The 20,265-nt window shown below is 43.2% G+C and overlaps 2 protein-coding genes across 3 annotated transcripts; both read left to right on the forward strand.

Moving 5' to 3' along the window:
* Positions 1-706: 706 nt before the first annotated feature.
* Positions 707-8,130, forward strand: slc51a (solute carrier family 51 subunit alpha). Its single transcript, XM_035619089.2, has 8 exons — positions 707-961; positions 4,843-4,994; positions 5,099-5,172; positions 5,475-5,633; positions 6,711-6,822; positions 7,172-7,318; positions 7,598-7,703; positions 7,784-8,130. The coding sequence occupies exons 1-8, from the start codon at positions 886-888 to the stop codon at positions 7,942-7,944; spliced, it is 987 nt and encodes a 328-aa protein (XP_035474982.1). The 5' UTR covers positions 707-885; the 3' UTR covers positions 7,945-8,130.
* Positions 8,131-11,821: 3,691 nt separating this feature from the next.
* Positions 11,822-20,234, forward strand: pdk3a (pyruvate dehydrogenase kinase, isozyme 3a). Of its 2 annotated transcripts, XM_035619081.2 has the most exons (12): positions 11,823-12,202; positions 13,590-13,731; positions 13,811-13,882; positions 14,884-15,068; positions 15,161-15,250; positions 15,756-15,833; positions 16,114-16,190; positions 16,325-16,426; positions 16,535-16,642; positions 16,760-16,873; positions 17,550-17,670; positions 19,650-20,234. In XM_035619081.2, exons 1-12 carry the CDS (start codon positions 12,100-12,102, stop codon positions 19,679-19,681), a joined length of 1,224 nt encoding a protein of 407 aa, XP_035474974.1. In that variant the 5' UTR covers positions 11,823-12,099; the 3' UTR covers positions 19,682-20,234. The 2 variants fall into 2 exon arrangements, with proteins under 2 accessions (XP_035474975.1, XP_035474974.1); XM_035619082.2 differs by lacking the exon at positions 15,756-15,833 and having other exon boundaries at positions 11,822-12,202.
* The last annotated feature ends 31 nt before the right edge of the window (positions 20,235-20,265 follow it).

A 20,265-nucleotide genomic window follows, 5' to 3' on the forward strand; every position in this document is an offset into this window, starting at 1 on the left:
AGGCACCTGGTGACTGCCTCCATTTTTGGACACAGTCTTGTGTGTTTGTGTGTGTGTGTGTGTGTGTGTGTGTGCGTGTGTGCGTGCGTGCGTGCGTGCGTGTTATATTGTCATCTTAAAGATGACAATATAACACGCTAACAATATCTTTAAGGGACCCAGGGGCGCGAAAAAGATTTGCAAGCGAATGCCTCACATGACGATGCGCCTGCACATGTTGCCATGGGAACAAGGGAGCATGTGATGTGAGTGCATGCTTTGTCCACACGCTCCAGTCCGGTCCTGAGAAAAATGCACAGACGCCTAAAGCTTGTTTGACAACACCGGTCCTTCTGTCCTGAACTCTGATCACCCATGTTTTTTTCTCCTGTGAAACATATGTACCAATTTTCTACTGTAACCAATCACCTTGAACCTCAAATATTCTTTGACAAGCTCAGGCGAAACTATCGCATTTGTGAGTGGCGAGGTTTTCATTGGTGCTTTTTTTGGAATCTTCCCTCATTTTGCTCTCCTTTAAAATCCCCGAGATAAAACAATAATACAATAAAGAATGTTCCAGGAATTATTGACGGGGGCCAAAACTCCGTTCTCCTTTCGCAAGCCACGTTTTTTTCACGTCAGGGATGCAGGCGGTGCTGCTGACGACTGGTGAGGAGGCGGGTCTTACCGATCACAGCAAGTGTTTTTTTTTGGGGGGGGGGTTACCCGGGACGCAGATATCCCTCTGAGAAAGTTTGAGGACGCTCCTTGTGGACGTTTTGGAGAGGAGAGTCAGCGCGCAGGGCTCCCCGGACCTCAGATACGCACCGTGCGCCCGTCGCTGGACACAAGTTGCCCCCTTTTCTCTTGTCGTGCGTCAACTGCACCGACAGCGAGCCAGCAATGGATAATGGGTCCAACAGAACTATTGACCCGAGCTGCAGGGAGAAGCCTCCCCTCGCCATCGACATCATCCTCGGTGAGTAGCGACGCACGGGCGGATCCGATCCGCAGGAATCTCGTCGGAACGGTCTCCGTCCGGTGGCTGCCGTCTCCCCCGGGCGGCGGCTGGTCCTGATCACTGTCGGGGGGTCATTCCCAGAAGGACGTGGGCCGCGCACTTTTGGGAACTCCTGCGAAGTGGTGGGATGGTTGTAGTCGTTAGCTGGTCCCTCTGTAATTGACCCTCAGTCTTGTTTTGGCGCCGGGACACTGTGGTGAGGGTCGTTCACGTTGTTTTCAGAAGCAGCCGGGCGACCCCCCACAGTACACACATACATAAATACATACATAAATGATGGACTCCCCCAGGGGCCCCTTAGTTCCAACAGCTCTGCTCTGGGTCCACTTTTTTTTTTTAAAGCACTGATTTACTGTGTGCATGAAATATTAGGGAAGATTAGTATCATACATAAGACAATCCAATGGAAGTAATTTGTCCTGACAGATCTCTGTTCTCATGTCGCTGGTAGTGACTTTTCCCAACTAATTCCCAACTAATCCATTAATCCATTTCCCTCGGGTGCTGATGGTGCTCCCCTACTGTGGATCCACACACTCCAGCTAATGTTGGATTATCCACTTCGTTTTTGCTTTTCACCCCTCGGAGGGTTTTTGCAGTCTGACATTTACGGGGAAATCCACTTAAATGGAGCCAAGCAACACTTATTTTAATGCCTGAAATCCTTCTGTACATGTCACGAGTATTATGAAAAAAAAGAAGGTAATTCCACGTTAATATTTGGTGATTCTTGGGGAGGTCGGCCTTGCCACTGTGTGCTCCTTCATAGAATGTAGAGACACTTCTTAGGTGGCGTTGTATGTTTTTAATTATTGCCCTTTAATATTTATTTATTTTCACCTTTTTTTGGCCTTTTGTTCAAAAACATTTTTGCTGCCGTATGATTAAGACTAAATGAAGGTTAAAAATCACCCCCTTTTTTGTGCGACATCCCTGAATCGTGTGTAATAATCCACAAAGCGCTTCATTTAAAAAAAAAAAAATTCAAGTTTGTCTCCAATTTGGAGATTGCTGAATATATACTGAAGTAGCCTATGTTATCAATACATATTAGTTGATAATCAATCAACTAAATTTCTATTTATCAATGACTAATTTTACAAATAGTGTCACTGCTGTCTATGTCCTGCTCAGTACAAATTTTGGTCACACTTGTTTTTTACAAAATTCCGGTTTCCTTGCGAACAAGACCAGGTCAAACCTTGGTAATCTTATCGGGACCACGCGTGGTCAATGTACCAAATTTAATGATCTCGTTGAAAACTGACCAAGATATCCATGACATCATTGTATCCTATTTTGCGTTCTGTCGAGAGTCAGCTGGTCTCGGGCCTTTTCAACTTTGCACATTTGCCCAAATCGAACATTTGCACAGACTTTGAGGAGGAGATCGAAATCGTTAGCTGTCATTCTGGTCAAAACTCCTTGTGTTTTGACCAGGGATCGACCGATACAGATTTTTTAGGGGCCGATGCCGATACCGATTCTTTTTTCATCAGCCTTAGCTGATGACCGATATGGACTGCCGATTTTCTTGAGCCGATATTTGGAGCCGATACTACTTTTGCTCCCTCAATTTAATAGTTAAATAGAATTAAATTCAGCGGGTTGTCACGTCTGATCTGAGGTCCTAGTCAAAGTGGGGTTATGGCCAAGGCCGTGGCTCGCCTCCCTGGGTCGAGGGAGACGAGGCTCACGTCGCTCTGGAGCATCTCGGGAGTTTCCAACGCACCGGGACTCGTCCGCCCGCGAACGGGATCCCCTGCGCAAAGCCTGCGGCTAAAAAAGTCCACCGGCAGCCGCGCCCGACTCTGTGCGGGGCCCGACGGGAGAGGGGAAAGGCGGGGAAGAGAAGGAGGGTGCGGGGGGAGAAGAGCCAGCCGACGAGCAGAGAGAACGCGAGGACGTGGAGGATGCGTAAAACAGCAACCACGAGCCTCGCGCCCGGCCGTCGGCGGCGGCGGCCCCGCGAGATTAAAAAAGTCAATTTCCACAAGGCAAAGGGTTTGGAGAAAAAGGGGAAAGACACAAACCCACCGTGCGCCCCGTCCACAGCGACCCACGACTAAGCCGGCCAGAGCCAGCAAGCGGGGTGGGAGACATTGAACCCCCCTCCCGCTCTCCGGAGGAGAAGGGAGAGTTGGGTACCCGGCGGGCAGAGGCACCGCGACGGCGCTGGGTAAATGGTTCCGGAGAGAGCGGGGCCGGGCCCGATAGGCCACCGGATCTGCCCTCCCAAAAAAAACTATCGGTGAACGTAGCAGCCGCGCATCGGCCGATGCCGATACGCGTAAAAAACGCATACATCGGCCGATATTATCGGCCGGCCGATATATCGGTCGAACACTAGTTTTGACCGGCGTAGAACAGCTTCCATGTGGTCGTGGGTAACAAACCGCTATGCCGCTCACTGAGGGTGGAGGAACAGATGTGCCTCTCGCTCATGGAGCAGTCCTGGCAACTCTCTTCCCTGGAAAGTAAATGAGTTTATTTCAAAAGTTGCTGGATTTGTTATTAGTCACCAAAAGGATCCAAGAATAGAAACAGCTCGAGCCAATTCATTTTGAAAGGGAAACCCGGCCAACCAATGTTCTCAGTCACTCACTCACTCACTTCCAATTTCAATGTCCAGCTTTTGTCAGACAGACAATAGAAAAAAGTGACTGTACAAATGAAGGTGAAGATAGCATCATCAAAGCTGAGGATGTTTGTTGGCGTGTTAAGATCCAGCCATTACCCGCTAATGTCGGTGGATTCCAGGGAATAAATAACGCAGACTGCCGGGAGACGGGCGGCTGACATGCTTCAACCACTGACTCAACCCTTTCCTGTGAAACTGCAGCTTTGTCATCACCCTTTGTCTGAGACATCTGTTTCAGCACATGTGTCTCCGGGTGCCTCAAGTCTGGATCTGAAGGTTGCTCTGTGCCAGCTGCTTTCTTGCAGCGTGCCTAATGCCACCCACATGCAAGGAGAGATAGATAGTACTGTACTCTCTGGGGAATTCCAGCAGGTGTCAGTCACACAATATAAAACAATATAAGCGATACAAAGAAGCACTCAAAACAAAAAGATAACTCATGGCTTCTTTCAGAACGGTCAAACTTTTTGAAAAATGTTTTAAGAAAACACAACTAATGCTGATGTACAACCAATATCGTCACCTATTTACCATCTGAAACTGTCACTTCTGTCTTGGAAATTAAAACAGCAAAGCTCTCCGATATCACACGGCATGAAGCGAACCCTCCGCGGTCCGCTAAAGTTAGGATCAACATGCACGTGCCCTTTGGCAGTGATTTATTGTATTTGAAGAAATGCGTTCCTGTTTTCACTTGCACTGCGCATTGCTTCACAATCGACCTCAAGTTATTGTTGACTCTGTTTACCTGTAAGAAACTCAATTCAGGTCGTACGCCTAGGTCCCTGCTGATCAGTGTGCCGATCGCTTCAGCATTGTTGTTTTACGGTCAAACGATGCTACCTTTATTTTTTAGTTAAGTCTTGTTAGTTAAAACCAGTACCCCCACAAAAGAGCAATAACATGTCATATCAAGATTCAATTTCTGGAGATTGAACTTTGGATCTGAATTAAAAAGAAAATCTTTTTTTAATTATTATTATGATATAAATTTTATACTTGCTTACAAGTTTAGCGTCATACATTTGAGATACTCTGAGGCTGTTGGCTGCTTTTGGCTGTAAATATACATGTCAAGGCCTGAATAAAGGCCCCGACAGCCCAACCTTAATCCTCACCATCAACTTTAGGATCAAGAGTCCCAGCTGAAATTTGGAGAGAAGATAATCTGACGTCATTTCCCTTTCTCTGCCTCCAGACTTGGACATCTTTGGCGTCATCCTCTACTCCATCCTCACCTTCATGGCGGCGGTGTCCGTGCTGGTCTTCATCGAGGAGTGTGTCTACATCTACCGGAAAGTGCCGTCGAATAAGAAGAGCGTCATCATCTGGGTGAATGGGGCAGCGCCGGTGAGACCAGTTTCACAGATTCCAGTGCACAATGCACACGTGTGTCGGTCAGATATATTCTATGTCTTCACGTGGTTTTTACCTCCTCCTCCTCTCTTTTTAAGGTTATTGGCACCATGTCTTGTGTGGGGATGTGGATCCCCAGAGCCACCATGTTTACTGACATGACCTCCGCATGGTGGGTCTGTTTGTCTTTGCTTCGCTCTATACTCGCCCTCCGCCTCTCTACTGAGCTGTGTATTATTTCACTCCCAGAGCCCCGCGGGGAAAGAAGCTTAAATGTCGTAACCCTTCCAAGAATACTATTGGAAACAGTGACACCGTTGTGTAATGTTTTTGGAAGCTATGTCTTTCATTGTCTAGGCTTTTTCTACAGATCCTCTGTCTTCGTGTGTTTTTTTCTTCTCTTCCCTTCATCCGTCATTCTCCCTCTGTCCGTCCGTCGTCCCTTATTTTCTATTTCCCTGCCCCACCTCGTAGCTACTTTGCCATCGTGGTGTTCAAGTTCCTGATCCTGATGCTGGAGGAGGTGGGCGGTGACGAGGCCTTCCTGAGGCGAGCAGGGAAACACAAACTGAAGATCAGCACGGGGCCGTGCTGCTGCTGCTGCCTCTGCCTGCCGCATGTGGCCATCACACGGTAAACATGTGCAGTCCGGGGTCTTCGTAATCAATAGCTGTGAATCGACAAGAGCCTGTGTGGGGTTTGATGGCGGCAGAAATGACGGCTCTTCACATGACGAGAGTGAATCGGGAATTCTGAATTCATGTTCCTCTTTGGCAGAAGAGTTCATTTAAAGAAATAAATTAAAAAAGGCCTCAGGAGTTCTGATACTGGTATCAACTATTCAGTCAGTAAATATTAATATAGAAAATATACTGCACATAATTGACCTCAAATTTCATCTTATGCTTTTCTGTTTTGATTTAAACAAAAAAGGAGAAATCGATCTACATTATAGAATCGGCCGCCACGAGTCTTCCACTCCAGTGGAGCATGCATTTAAAATGATTCAGTGTATGATGGCAAAAGCCATCTTAGATCAGTTTAGCGCTGGAAAGAGACTCAGCCGGACTGGTTCTGTCCAAAGATAACAATAACTTGCCTTGCAGTTACTGACTTGAAAGCTCAATAATAAATTAAATATGTTCACATTGTTTAATCCATAAAAAAATGGGTTTTACAGGAGTATTGGTATAAGCTTGACTATTTCTTTGCTGGGAGTCATTAGCTAGAACGTACCAGGAAAGGTCAGCTGTTTCCCTCTTCCATCCTTTTAGCTTACCTAAGACAACCAACATATTTCCTGCATAAACCTCTTCCCAGAACACTTGGGCAAGAAAGCAGACAAAATGTCCAGACTATTCCTTTAACTGTTCGTACTTAAAGGCTGCAACAAACAGAGTTGTGACGGTAGACAGTGGTGCTCCCGTCTGTTGTCGGCACGGGGGGCACATTTTGCACACATCCGATAAAGCGTTGCTTTGATACCGAGCGCTCCCTGGGTTACCGAGTCGCCCTCCTGCACGGCGAATTGAGCACAGATCCTGTGCAGCTTGCAACCACATGTTTTTTCAAATGCACTTAGAGACTCTGTTGAGGACTGTGTTGAGTTTGGGACAAAAACAGACATTTGAATGCAATGGTAATAGCCATCACACAGCCCTACTGTTGAATCTGCCACCGTGAAAGTAGTTTCCTCTGTTCCAACTCCAGGCGCTCGCTCTTCCTGCTCAAGCTCGGCTCTTTCCAGTTTGCCCTGCTGAAGGTGGTCTTCACCATCCTCTCCATTGTCCTCTGGACCAACGGGACCTTTGACCTGGCTGACGTGAGTTGATAACATGGAAATTCACATGCTGTCATATCCCTAAATTGTTATGACTAACTATTATCCTTGCTTTTTGCGGTCGACAAGGGAGTCATAAGGATACAGTATACAGCCCAGACTCCCACTGTTGTCATGGTCATGATTTCACTTCAATACAGTGTATGCAAATGAAATAAAATAGTGTGTGTGTGTGTGTGTGTGTGTGTGTGTGTGTGTGTGTGTGTGTGTGTGTGTGTGTGTGTGTGTGTGTGTGTGTGTGTGTGTGTGTGTGTGTGTGTGTGTGTGTGTGTGTGTGTGTGTGTGTGTGTGTGTGTGTGTGTGTGTGTGTGTGTGTGTGTCTCCATTTCAGTTGGAGATTACCGGAGCTGCCATATGGATCAACCCGTTTGTGGGCATCTTGACAATCACGGCCTTGTGGCCAGTAGCGATCATGTTCATGCACCTGAGAACTGCCCTACGGACGCTGAAGATCATCCCCAAGTATGCCATGTACCAGGTAAAGCACAGGGGAAGCCTGTATGCACACACACACACACACACACACACACACACACACACACACACACACACACACACACACACACAGCTGTATACACACATTTGGCGACGGACAGTAGCAAACACAGCTCAATGTATGTTCTTGCCTGTAAGTTAACTAATCACATGTCAGGTTATAGGGCTTTCATAAGTTTATTACAGGATTTTCCAATAGCCTTGTTTTTGTCAGGGTTAACGGTGTGCGTGTGTATGTGTGTTTGTGTGTGTGTGTGTGTAGCTGGTGCTGGTCCTGAGCCAGCTGCAGTCCGCTATCATCAACATCTTGGCTATGAATGGAACCATTGCCTGTGTGCCACCTTTCTCTTCCCCAGCCAGAGGATACAGTGAGTCCACATCCTAACCCTAACTCTATTTCATTCCCTCTCTGCCCCATTTGACTTTTACTTTGCTCTCTGTCCCACAGTGATGAGTCAGCAGCTGTTGATCCTGGAGATGTTCATCATCACGCTGGTAACGCGGCTGCTGTATCGTCGACTGTACGACCCTTTACCTGAAGAGGAGGTCGACGACAATGAAAACACAAAGATGGTTTCAGTGCCGGGGTCTATCTGTGTGGAGAACTGACTGACTGAGTGAGTGTGTGTGTGTGTGTGTGTGTGTGTGTGTGTGTGTGTGTGTGTGTGTGTGTGTGTGTGTGTGTGTGTGTGTGTGTGTGTGTGTGTGTGTGTGTGTGTGTGTGTGTGTGATTGTCCTACATTTGTTTGATTAAGAGATTATATAAGCGCATTTTAATAAATATAAATTATCTAATGTTGTGGATGTTCATTAAGGATCACAGAGGAAACAGTGTGACAGACAGAAACATTGATCAGGGATCAATATTCAACTCAATAATTCCTTACTTCTTGAATTGTGTCCTCCTTGCATCTCCATTTTTTTCTCTCCAAAAAAGAAACCATTCACTTTCAGTAAAAGGTGCAGGATGGTTATGCTTTACTATGCGGATCTGTAATTTCCTTATAATTTCCGAGGACATATCCTGGTCATTTTTTAAATTTCTATTTAGTAAGAATACAAATTTACCACAAATCCCTGATGTTTAGTGGTGCCCTGCAAATGGAAAATAAAACCAAAACGGGACCAAGCTGAAACAAAAAAGAAAATATGAAGATTTACAATCCTATATATAAATATAGCACAGACATGAGAAAAATACAAAAATATAACACAAAAAAGTACCGTAATATAGCCCAAAACACAGTGATAGAGTAGACACAATAAGAAAAACAGGAACATGTATCGCATGAAGTTAAAGAGAGGCTGCCAGGGATAATAAATTTTATGAATGTAGTTTCCCCCCAAATTTGAATTCATAAATGGGAAAACTGTGGCATTACATTCTTGTGAGGCAGTATGGTATCCCATATTTTTGAGTCTGGGATGATAACAATAAAATTGTATCTTATTTGGCTTTAGGAATTAAAAGGAGACAGTGTTGTTCCCTTCAATTGGTAAGTTATGTCCGCCCAACTTTCTTCATGGAAGATACAGTGATCGGTTAGAAAAAAGATCGATCTCAAAAGACCTGTGTGACAAAGCAACGAGACGCTTGAGGCTTTGAGCAGAAGTGTGCATGTGAATCTGAAAAGTCAAGCACTGACAAAAAAGCCGACCTGAACAATCTGCCTCCTGCTGTTGAAAGAGAGGCACTGCTTGAGTTTTAAAATCTAACTTTCATCTAACCAGATACCCAGGTACATGTAACATCTGACCCTTTATTATTCAGCCTCTGATATTGTGCTAAAAGTAGATTTTTAATCTCCATTGTGGTCGAAAATCATCGAATCAGTCTTATCTGGATTTAGTAAAAAAAAAAAAAGATTTGTTTAATCAGGGCATTTTGAAAAATATCTTTAGTAGGTGCTGATGTGAAATGACTGGGTCATCAGAATAGTAATGAATGAAGCGGTAACTAATTGATGAGCCTGTGCCATTACAATGCAAACAGGATATGACCTAGTATTGATCCCTGTGGCACCCCCCCCCCCCCCCCCATTTTTTTTTTTTACTTCAAGGAACCAGACAGATGTACAGTACGTATTTTCATCTATTGCTTGAGTTCTGTCAGTACGATAATCGGGGAACCAGTAACATGCAAGTTTCAAAACCAGCTGCTCTGACTATCAAAATTAATCATGTGATCTACTGTGTCAAATGATTGAAATCAACAGGTCAATAAAAGACTTCCTCCTATTGAGTGAACAAACTGCATAATGCACCATAGATGCTGCTGTTTGTCCGACTGAGGAGGTTTTAAAATGCAGTGCACGCAGTTAGATGCATTTTATAATGATGAGCTTTTCTAAGAATGACGACCAAGAGATTGGACGGTAGTTATTTGGTTCGCTGGTATCACCTCCTTCATGAATCTGTGGTATATTTGCTTCAATTCAAAACTAAATTTAAAAGAAACTTGATGTTCCATAAGAATGAATTGGACACAGGCAAAACAAGCTTATTGATCATACAATGCATTACAGTGAAAAATATATTTCAGTAGCTATTTATCATGTATTGGGTTACATCTTATAATTTTTTGATTTCAAAAATTCATTTTAAACCCAACTAATTATGTATTTTAATTGACATTAAACACTTGCCTTGTCCCCTGACTGAAAGATTAAAATTGCAAAGGTAATAAATTAGAATTTATTAAACATACTGTCTTAATTTAGGTCAAATAAATATCCTGGGATTTCCAGGAATGTCTTTATGAATCAATGGGCAACCAAAAAACTAAAATTCACCACTCATTTATATCCTTCTATATCTACACAGATGGATATTCTGTATCCCATCTAATCTTCTGCCGCTAGATGGCGTTAGAAACCAAATTGTAGTTGACACCTAACAGCTTCGGTCAAACAATGTGGGATTAGAGTCTTATTATCATCAACTGCCTGTTGTTGTTGTTATTATTATTATTGTAGCAGATAGCAGACACAAAAACCAACACACAGTCCTCAAACACACTCAGTTATTCTAATTACTAATTACAGATGGTAGTTACAAATTACAATTTATAGATTACAAATTACAAATGACAGTTATTAGGAATTACAATGAGACATTTTGAAGCAAATAGCTAATAAATGCGTGAATCTTTACATTTTACATGCGTTTATCATAAAGCACCTGCTCATAAACAAGGTAACGGGAACGATGTTGATTGACACGCCCCCGTCCAGCTGGGTTCGCTGCTGTTGCTCATTTCCGCGTTTTGGACCAATCGCCGCAGTGCATCAACAAGCCCTTGCCAAGTGCGGTTGAGAGGAGACTTTCGAACGTACGTGCTGTCCAAAAACATCAAAGTAGCTCAAACAGGTCGGAAGTCCGAGAACATCTTTCAGAATAAAATGTTGTTTTTTCCCCCTGTGCGTAAGAGCAATATTGGTTGCTCTTATTGTTTTTTGTTTCATAAGTTGTTATTTACAATTATTATTCATTAATTCTTTATTTGTATTCTTTATTTGTCAAACCAGCCCCGCCTTGCTGTTTAGTCATATGGATAATAAAAGGCATGTCACTGATAATGTCTTCGATAAAAATGTTTTACGAGTTTCTTCGGCCATCTTATCTGCAGTTGTAAATGTTAGTAAGTTGTTGTTGTAACTGTGTTACGTGTGAAACTATTAAGGCGGCATTTATAGATGTTATTTTATTATTAAAGGCTCACAGGGTTGTCAATAAGTCATTGGCAAAAATAAGTATTCACATTAATTAGGTGTTCCATAAGAAACCATGAGGGTTGTGGTTGTAAATCTTAAGTTGTTTAGTAAATGGACTTGGTTGTGTGATATTGAAACCACAGATAGAATCTTTTATCGTCTTTACACTAGTTGTTTTAGACTGATTTTGCTATTGGTTGGTTCACCTTATACTACTCCTGTTTCAATGATATATTTTATATTTCATATTAATTTCTTCACAAAAAAAGGAGATGAACTTTCCTTTTGGATGTCCATTTAGTATCTGATAAATGTCCTTTTACGTTTACATCCTGAAAAGAGTTTTCTCTTTTATCTGTTTGTGTCAATCGTGTCCGTCTTCGCAGTTTTGTACCTCGTTGTAGTTTATTATTTATCTCTCTATAGTTGTTTTCCGGTCTTTGTAACCAATATGTGTCTCTTTGTTGTTGGTCCGTGTCTCTTTCGGTGACATTTTGCAGGAGAATCCCAGACAGGCCCCTTGAACTTTAGTACCCATCCATCCATGCCGAAAAAGAAATCATAACAGGGAGTGGGTTATTTTTAAAGCTTATAATTATGAATGAATATTAAAAAAATAATTTATTTGAATTGACCTTTCATAAAGACTGCATTCTGGGTAACACGTTTTTGTTCTCTTTAGAGACTGAATTTTATGACCTCAATGCCTTGCATATATCGCCTACGTTTGACGGGCTGTGTCTTATTTTGAAAAGCGTACACGGAAGTCGCTGTTGTATTCCGACAGGCTCGACTGCAGAACGGAAAGTCGGTCTGTGCAGAGCGAGTGCCTCCTGAGAGCGAACTGCCTGTGTCGTATCATGTAAACCTCATGGACATTTGTCCACCGCGTCGTCTCGTGTGCACTGGAGGCTCGCGGGCCGGGGACAAGCGCGGACGCCGACGTGTCTGCCCGCCGACGGCACCGGGCATGAAACGCTCGTGTTTTTATTCTTCTTGAGTCTTAATTCTCGCAGCTACACGCCCGCGCATCACCGTTCAAACTTTCACGATGAGGATCTTCGTGTGCCTCCTGAAGAACGCCAACCCCAAGATCGAGTACTACTCCCGGTTCTCCCCGTCCCCGCTCTCCATCAAGCAGTTCCTGGATTTCGGTAAGTCGCGGGGCCGCGCGGGGGCTGTCACATCCTCAAAGTACAACGGGAGAGCGGCCTCGGCGCGTCTCTTGGGCCGATGTGTCAGTGGAGTTGATGTGTCACCGCGTTATTAATAGAGAGAGGAGTCTTGTGCTGCACGTGAAACCTTACACGGATGTGGCCTCCTGAATGTGTTGTTGACTCCAAGACAACAACACACACACACACACACACACACACACACACACACACTGCGATGACTTGATTCGCCTGACGGCGGTCTGTTGCTGCTGGATGCATGATGCATGATGCAGGTCTTTCCTTTCAGACTCTGTGGGGCAACAGCAAGTAGCCTGTTGCATGTTTTTATTTTTGTATTTTTTATTGCTCAACAAGAAGTTGAGTGATGCATAATCAGATTGCACGTCGTGGTTTTTCTATGTGCACACATTTGACTGGATGCTTGAGTCAGTGTGACTCACAGGGGCTGCTCTCCAGGCTTTCCCTCTTAATCCATCTCTGATTCAACACAGTGTCGTCTCATCTCCCTGACGTCATTGGCTCTCACAGCTGTGGAAAGTAACAGGAAGCCCATGCTGATACACTCTTATTAAGAAACAGTCATTGGTGGTAATAGTTAACGCCCGAGAGAGCTAGCGGGGCAAAAGATTGTGTCATTCCGGGGCTGAGTCAGTATTTGTCGTTTTCACTTCCCCTTTTCTCTTTTTTTACATATGTACTTTTCCTCCTAAATCAGGGGGACGCCTCTCATCCGAGCTGAGGCGAAAGGACCGCTTCCCGTTGTTCTGCCAGATCATCAGAGTTGAAGTGCCTTGTGTTGTCTGAGACTCTACCAACTGTTCCCTCTTTTTTCTTTTTATTTAAATAACTAAAAGAACCTGAGCGTTTTCCCCAACAGATGTTCCCCTGCTGTGTCCAGTGGCTCTTTGCTGAGGGTTAATAGGGTTCACGTGCTTCTCATGTGAGAGGGAAGCATGAGACCCGCACGTGCAGTAAATCACAATTTGATCAGAAGGATGTTAAGAAAATGCAAACTCACACAAAAGTTATTGTCAATGTTCAAGATTGCGCAGCAGCCATTGGGAGTTTTTCCTGTTTATATACTGAAAAGCATAAATCCCGCTAACCTCTCCGTGACCTCCCCCCTCTGTGCTGCGGTACATGATTCATGATTTCCTTGTATGGCTCAGACGTTAATGTTGGTGTGCACAGTAAACATATTCATAGGCATATTGCAACATTGAAGGTGTCACGTTAAAGGTCGGAAATTGAAACACGCCACGACAGCTTCCAGGTGTCTTTACTACCTCTACAGAGTTAGGAGACGAATAAATGTCATCGGGTCAAAAAAAATCGTCTCTCTCTCTCTCTCTCTCTCTCTCAGGCACGAACAATGCGTGTGAGAAAACGTCCTACATGTTCCTGCGTAAGGAGCTGCCCGTGCGGCTTGCCAACACCATGAGAGAGGTCAACCTGCTGCCTGACAACCTGCTCGGCCAGCCCTCCGTCCGGCTGGTTCAGAAGTGGTAAGGCTGCCAAGACAATATCATTTATAGCAGCGTCGGTGTGAAGAAGCCCTTTGACCCCATTCGCTTGCTTCGTCAGGTACATGCAGAGTTTTGTGGAGCTGCTGGATTACGAGAACCGGAAGCCAGAGGATCCCGAGGCTCTGAACGAGTGAGCGGATATTTTCTTGTTTAATGATTCATTTTGAGAAAGCACCGTTCACGTAGCCATCGGTTGTACAGCGGCTTTACGTCTACACGTCCCTCCTCCACTGCAGCTAATCCCCTTAGCACACACACACATCTCCGCTGACTGTACAGGTAAACGCTGCGTATGCTTATACTATAACAAAGCCCATGTGCTAAACGGCCACACATGGGTGAGGTACACAGGCGGGATTTTAAAACAAGTCTGTTTAGAAAACAGACACGTTTCAGTTCACTGCAGTGTGAGGACACTAGTGGTCTTAAACCTGATCCTCATCTCGCCCTCACTGAACCTTTTGCTGGGCTTTTTAATTAAGTAAGACAAACATTTAAGCCAAACAAGGAATTACAGAGACAACTTCGGAACTGTTTGGAACTGTATTTGTGTAAAAAGCATCAGTGCGTATCGTACACATACATCCCAACAAAATACAACATCCAGAGCAGTAAACAGTGGTGAACACAGCTTCTAAATGTAAAAAAGTAATGAGTCAACAATAAATAGTGTTAAATAATTATTGTTCATAAAAAGAACAGTGTTGAATGTGTTAAAACATGGTCAACCATCAATGAGTCTGATGGATGTGAGCACAAAGCTTGACGTGACAACAACTTTACAAAATATATATAAGTAATATTTTGTACTTACTTACAGTCAGACAATAGGACACAAAGCAATGTGGGTATGGGAATGAGGGAGGGGGGAGAAGTACATTATGAGCTCTGTTTATCTGCTCACTTATTTTTCAGAAAAGTTGACAAAGAATTTCAGAACTGATCCCTTGACAGGATATAACATATTTTCTTATTGCTTGTAATGCATGTCTTCCTTGAATGAAGTTTTCTTTTCTTAAATTAAAATTTGGCACTAGTATTTGTGAATGATAAGAATGATCTCACAGTCAATCTAAGAATCTGTTGATGCGTTGATCGATTTTGATTTCCCCTTCAATTCTCTGTTTTCAGTTTCCTGGAGCTCTTGATCGAGATCCGCAACCGTCACAATGATGTGGTGCCCACCATGGCCCAGGGAGTTATCGAGTACAAGGAGCGGTTCGGCTTCGACCCCTTCATCAGCAGCAACATCCAGTATTTCCTCGACCGCTTTTACACCAACCGCATCTCGTTCCGCATGCTCATCAACCAGCACAGTGAGTCCTCGAAAACAGTAGCTGGTTGGCTGTTTTTTAGAAATGCCCTTGTATCTGCTGCTAACTTTTATTTTCCCTTGTTTTATGCCAAGCTCTGCTCTTTGGTAATGACACCAACCCTGCACATCCAAAACACATAGGCAGCATCGATCCTAACTGCAGCGTGGCTGAAGTTGTCAGGGGTGAGTACTCGAAAATCTATATTATATCTATATCTATGTCTACTGTGAAATATTGGCAAGTTCAGCCTGTAATGACATATTTACTTGTTCTTATTATGTCTGCGTAATGGGTATTCTTATTTTATTTCGGTATATTTATCTTGCAAATACACTTTTTATTCTATTCTGTATATTTATCTTCCTCTATAATTACTGTACTGTAATTGAGTACTTTATTATTTTTCCTGCAAAGGTTTTCCCACACAATCATACTAGTATAATCAGTATGGCAATAAACACAATGAATCTTGAACCCAGAAAAAATATTGCGATTTAAATCCCTACTGCTGAATGGCATGCTTACACACAGTGATAGTTTTTGTTTTAAGGAATTCCTGCACGGTAGATCCAAAGCTGCACTCACAATGACCCGGGAAGTTTGCTCTTCAAGGAATTTTGAATGTAAACTGAACATTTTCGGCTTGTTTCGGTGTGACTCGTGTTGTTTTGCCTCTGCTACCACCAGATGCCTACGACACGGCCAAAATGCTGTGCGAGAAGTACTACTTGGCTGCTCCCGAACTCAAGATCGAAGAGTTCAACAGTAGGAAAAACATTTTTTGCAATATGTTTATGCTATAATCCAACCGTCTACGAATGTAACCATTCCTCCTTGTAATCCGTCACACGGCTGTAACACCATGTGCTCTGTTATCGAGTCTCTTCAGAGCTTGTGGGTGCAACTTGGGAGTCCAAAATTTAGTCCGATAATGATAACAATGTCTACTGCATTAACTTCAAAAGAACTAGCTTTTCGCATTAGTGTGTGTGTGTGTGTGTGTGTGTTTCCTCACCTCACACACCCCTTGCATTTTTTCCTACAGTGAAGGCCCCTAAAAAGCCCATCCAGGTGGTGTATGTTCCCTCTCATCTGTTCCACATGCTGTTTGAACTCTTCAAGGTGAGCAGAGCAACATTTATTGCAGTGAACCTAACGAGTCCAGCGCTCTTTAAATGTAATTATACAGTAATGTGACTATAATTCTGTGAGGACCGGTGCTGAGCCGAGTTAATTGAATCCGTGGGCGTTTGCAGAACTCGATGAGAGCCACCGTGGAGCTCCACGAGCACACCAAAGAGGGATTACCACCAGTCAAGGCCAAAGTCACTCTGGGTAAAGAGGATCTCTCCGTAAAGGTAAGTAAAGATACAAATTCACGCATGACATCCTTGTGAAAAAAACCCCGCTGTGATGTTTATACCTCGTATCTGCCTGTTTTTTCTCTTCCTACTTCTTTCCGCCAGATCAGTGACAGTGGAGGAGGAGTTCCTCTGAGGAAGATAGACCGTCTGTTCAACTACATGTACTCCACTGCCCCTACTCCAAGCATGGAGCCAGGAGCTGTCCCCCTGGTACACACTCACATAAAATCAAACCAATATTGATGCCAGTGACCATTCCAAAACGCTTTTTTTCAGCTCATACAATCTGGGAAATTGGAGTCTACTTCTTTTCCTCCCCCTGTCCAGGCTGGTTTTGGCTACGGTTTACCAATTTCTAGGCTCTACGCCCGATACTTCCAGGGGGACCTGAAACTCTACTCCATGGAGGGCGTTGGCACGGATGCTGTCATCTATCTCAAGGTAAAATCAAGTCACAAAGTGCACGTTGTAATGACTTTTCTCGAATCCGAGAGACATGATAGAGTTTAAAGTAGGCGTTGGATATTTTGGGATATAACACTTATTCAGTTTTTGCCAAGAGGAAGATTAAAAGATCAATACCATTTTCAGAACTGTTTGTTACGTATACTGCATCAGCTAGACAATTTCCTCAGTTGGTCTGTTGAAACAACACCTAGTGATCAAGACCTGTGTATGGCTCGACTGCGTATGGGCATACATAAGTGCTGCATTTGACACAGTAGATCCAGAGATTCTTCTAGACAGTCGTGAAAATTGGATTGGTAAAAATGTTCAGTTCTTTATTGATTTAACCAAACTGGCAGGGGATATTTTGTCAGTCTCTGGAAAACATGATAGCATTTTTTGTTATTCCGCAGGGTTCAATTCTTGGTCCCCTTTTATTTAGTTTATATATGCTACCACTTGGTGAAATTATTTGTGATCTTGGTGTGAATTATCATTGTTGTGCTGATGACACTCCTATTTATGCACTTCACCCTTTTATAAATTGCCTCTCCAGCATGGGACAATGGATAAGCAACAGTTTTCTTTCTTTTCTGAACATTTTTGAGATAAATGATTCACAGCGATCTCATTGGCTCTTTTTGCTTTTGTTGTGTTCCTCCATTTGAAGGCCCTGTCCAGTGAGTCCTTTGAGCGCCTGCCCGTCTTCAACAAGTCCGCATGGCGGCATTACAAGACCAGCCCCGAGGCAGACGACTGGAGTAACCCCAGCAGAGAGCCACGCGATGCCAGCAAGTCCAAATACAAAGCCAAAAGATAACTCTGCCGCGCCTGCTTTTCCCAGTCCTCTGCTGGCAGTCGAATATGCCTGCACTCTGCTTGTATGATGAAATGTTGCCCTTGGTTAAAAGATTGGTTTAGGATCAAGCTGACTTTTACATTCCAATGTTTAAATCTTTGTAAAAGATGGATGACCTCCACTTAAATCTACACCCAATGGCAATGACCTTCATCCGAAGAGCTTTTTATTGTTGTGGCAGTATCTCTGGTCCTCCCATGACGGAGTTAAAAACCAACCTCCTCCAAATTATGGATTCCCTTTGTTTAATCCCATTTATAAATCATTTATAACAGGGTTTTTCTTTATAAATGGGGTTAGACTGTCTGACCATTACTTCAACCTAAATTCCCTGCGTCAATGTTATCTCTCCCGCATTGTCGACTTTGCTGACTGGGCCACTGTTCCCTGTGGCTGAATGAGCAACGCACTGCTGATTTAGTGTCTTTCTCACCATCAGTGGAGGCTTGTGTTCAGTTTCTCCCTCTCAAACACAAGCGGAGTCAGGGGTTAGAGTTACACTGCACATGGGAAAAGGAGGGGGGTTTCATTTTACCTCCTTCTAGAGAAACTTTTCAGGCCAGTATGTCATTAACACAGTAAAGACTTGTTTTGATTGCACTCTTATTTAGGTCTATAGATGGTAGAAACGGTGATAGATCTTCTGGAAAAAATACAGGGAGCATTGCATCAAGAACACCTTATTGTTAAAGATCCAGAAGTCAGGGTTTTGGTTTTATGTCAGTGAGAGAAAGCCTTACTTCTAGATACATAAAAACAAATATGATGTTTTCAAAGAATTTGCCATTGAAGGCTTTACAGGAACTTTAAGTTAATTTCTTAACTTAAAGTAACTTAAAGGGAGAATGTTAGAAATGAAGATATTTTTGCTCATCTTTTACTACTCCACTCTCAGATATTAACCAACCGCCCACCTACAGTGTTAATCAGCAACGCTGACCCTCGGCAGATATTTGTTCTTGCCAGCGAGCTCTGTACCCTGATCTAACGCCTGCTAATGGACAAACGGCACGTTTGTACAGTAGGATGTTCCATGAAACGCCGCCATGCCAGCTTTGACTGTCAAGTAGCTTCAACTGCACCAGCATGATATATTGTATGAATCCTCACAGAGAGGAATGGACCTGACACATCTCACAAGGACTATAAAAGTGGGATAACATTATTTAATCACCCACATTTCCTCGTGATGGATACACAACATGCCCACAGCTCGGACCTGTCGTCGTTTCGCTGCTTCCTGCCGCCAGCCTTGTGTTTTTCACATTTGGTGTCACTAATCCTTGTGTTTTTTTTATGAATGAGTTTGAACAAAGCGTGCGTATTTTGAAAATGTACTTTTTGTTTCATAATCGTGAGTGAAAAGGATTCAGGAGATACAGCTAACGCAGAAGGAATTAATTAGTGACAGGTTTTAATTTATTTATGCACTATTTTCTTTTACTTTAATTATTTGATATCGAAACAGGATTACTTTTTGTAATAATTGATCTGCTTTCATCTGATTTATTTTGATTATTATGAGCAATTTTCTTTATTTAAATGTTTTTATTCAAATGCCAGAGAGTAAATCAGCACTGAACTTTGAGTGTTTGGGAAAATGTGGTTAAAGGAGCTGAGCTCTCTACCGCTAAAGCATCTGTGGGCTCTGAAATATACCAATCCAAATTTTGTCACAAGAATCATGTTCAGGAACTCTATTAGTGCACTTTAATATGTCAAATATACAACTTTGATGCAATAAATTTCAGATGCCAGGTTTGCACTAAGCATAGTTTTGTTTTAAATTTTCAATGAATACCTGACTTAAATCCAACATGGCCCGAACCTTGAAACATTTGTTAAAACCAGATGATCGGGGGGAGGGGGGTTCAATTATCTCAACTGACTTCCTTTTCTCATCTCCTTTAGCTCCGTCTGGTGTGAAAAGAAAGGAGTTTTAATGAAGACTTGTGAAAGACGATTCACTATGGAGATTTTTCCTCATTCCGTTGCCTCTTTTATGCAACACTGTAAGATTTCATCACTGCCAAAGCCTTTGTGACCTGCCAGTCTCACTGAGTGATGCTCAGTGACACTTCTGCTATAAAGGGAGTGTTGCGGGATAGGCTAGAGACGATGGCCCCCACTCAATCCATAATGCATACCACCTTCAGACGTTGTCAACCTTAAAAAAAAAAAAAAGACTGTGTCTGTACCTATTTTATTTTAGAAAATATTGTATTTATAACTGCAAATAATGCGTACACTGAATATGTGTCCGGTTTGGAGTGATCGCTCTGTTTTTCCATCCTCCTGCTGTACCTCCAGCTTCAAACAATGTACACGTATATGCATGAGCTCCTCAATGTGGAGGCAGTCATGCAAAGATATGCAAATATTGTAAACACCAACTCGCACCAAACGGGTGACGGAGCAGTCTGACCGTGTGATTCAGCATGAAAACCCTCTTACGAAGCCTGTTGTCAAGCTTGACAATAAAGAAAATCGCTGTTGTGTGCAATGTGTCTTTGCATCTTTAAAAAAA

Source organism: Scophthalmus maximus, chromosome 21, assembly GCF_022379125.1.
Source record: "Scophthalmus maximus strain ysfricsl-2021 chromosome 21, ASM2237912v1, whole genome shotgun sequence".
In the NCBI taxonomy this organism is placed as follows: domain Eukaryota; kingdom Metazoa; phylum Chordata; class Actinopteri; order Pleuronectiformes; family Scophthalmidae; genus Scophthalmus; species Scophthalmus maximus.

Coding starts and splice junctions, on each gene's coding strand:
- slc51a (XM_035619089.2), top strand. CDS start 886: ATGGATAATGGGTCCAACAGAACTATTGACCCGAGCTGCAGGGAGAAG. Junction 962..4,842: donor CGCCATCGACATCATCCTCG/GTGAGTAGCGAC, acceptor CTCTGCCTCCAG/ACTTGGACATCTTTGGCGTC. Junction 5,634..6,710: donor CCGCATGTGGCCATCACACG/GTAAACATGTGC, acceptor TTCCAACTCCAG/GCGCTCGCTCTTCCTGCTCA.
- pdk3a (XM_035619081.2), top strand. CDS start 12,100: ATGAGGATCTTCGTGTGCCTCCTGAAGAACGCCAACCCCAAGATCGAG. Junction 15,834..16,113: donor CAAGATCGAAGAGTTCAACA/GTAGGAAAAACA, acceptor TTTTTCCTACAG/TGAAGGCCCCTAAAAAGCCC. Junction 16,427..16,534: donor AAGAGGATCTCTCCGTAAAG/GTAAGTAAAGAT, acceptor TCTTTCCGCCAG/ATCAGTGACAGTGGAGGAGG.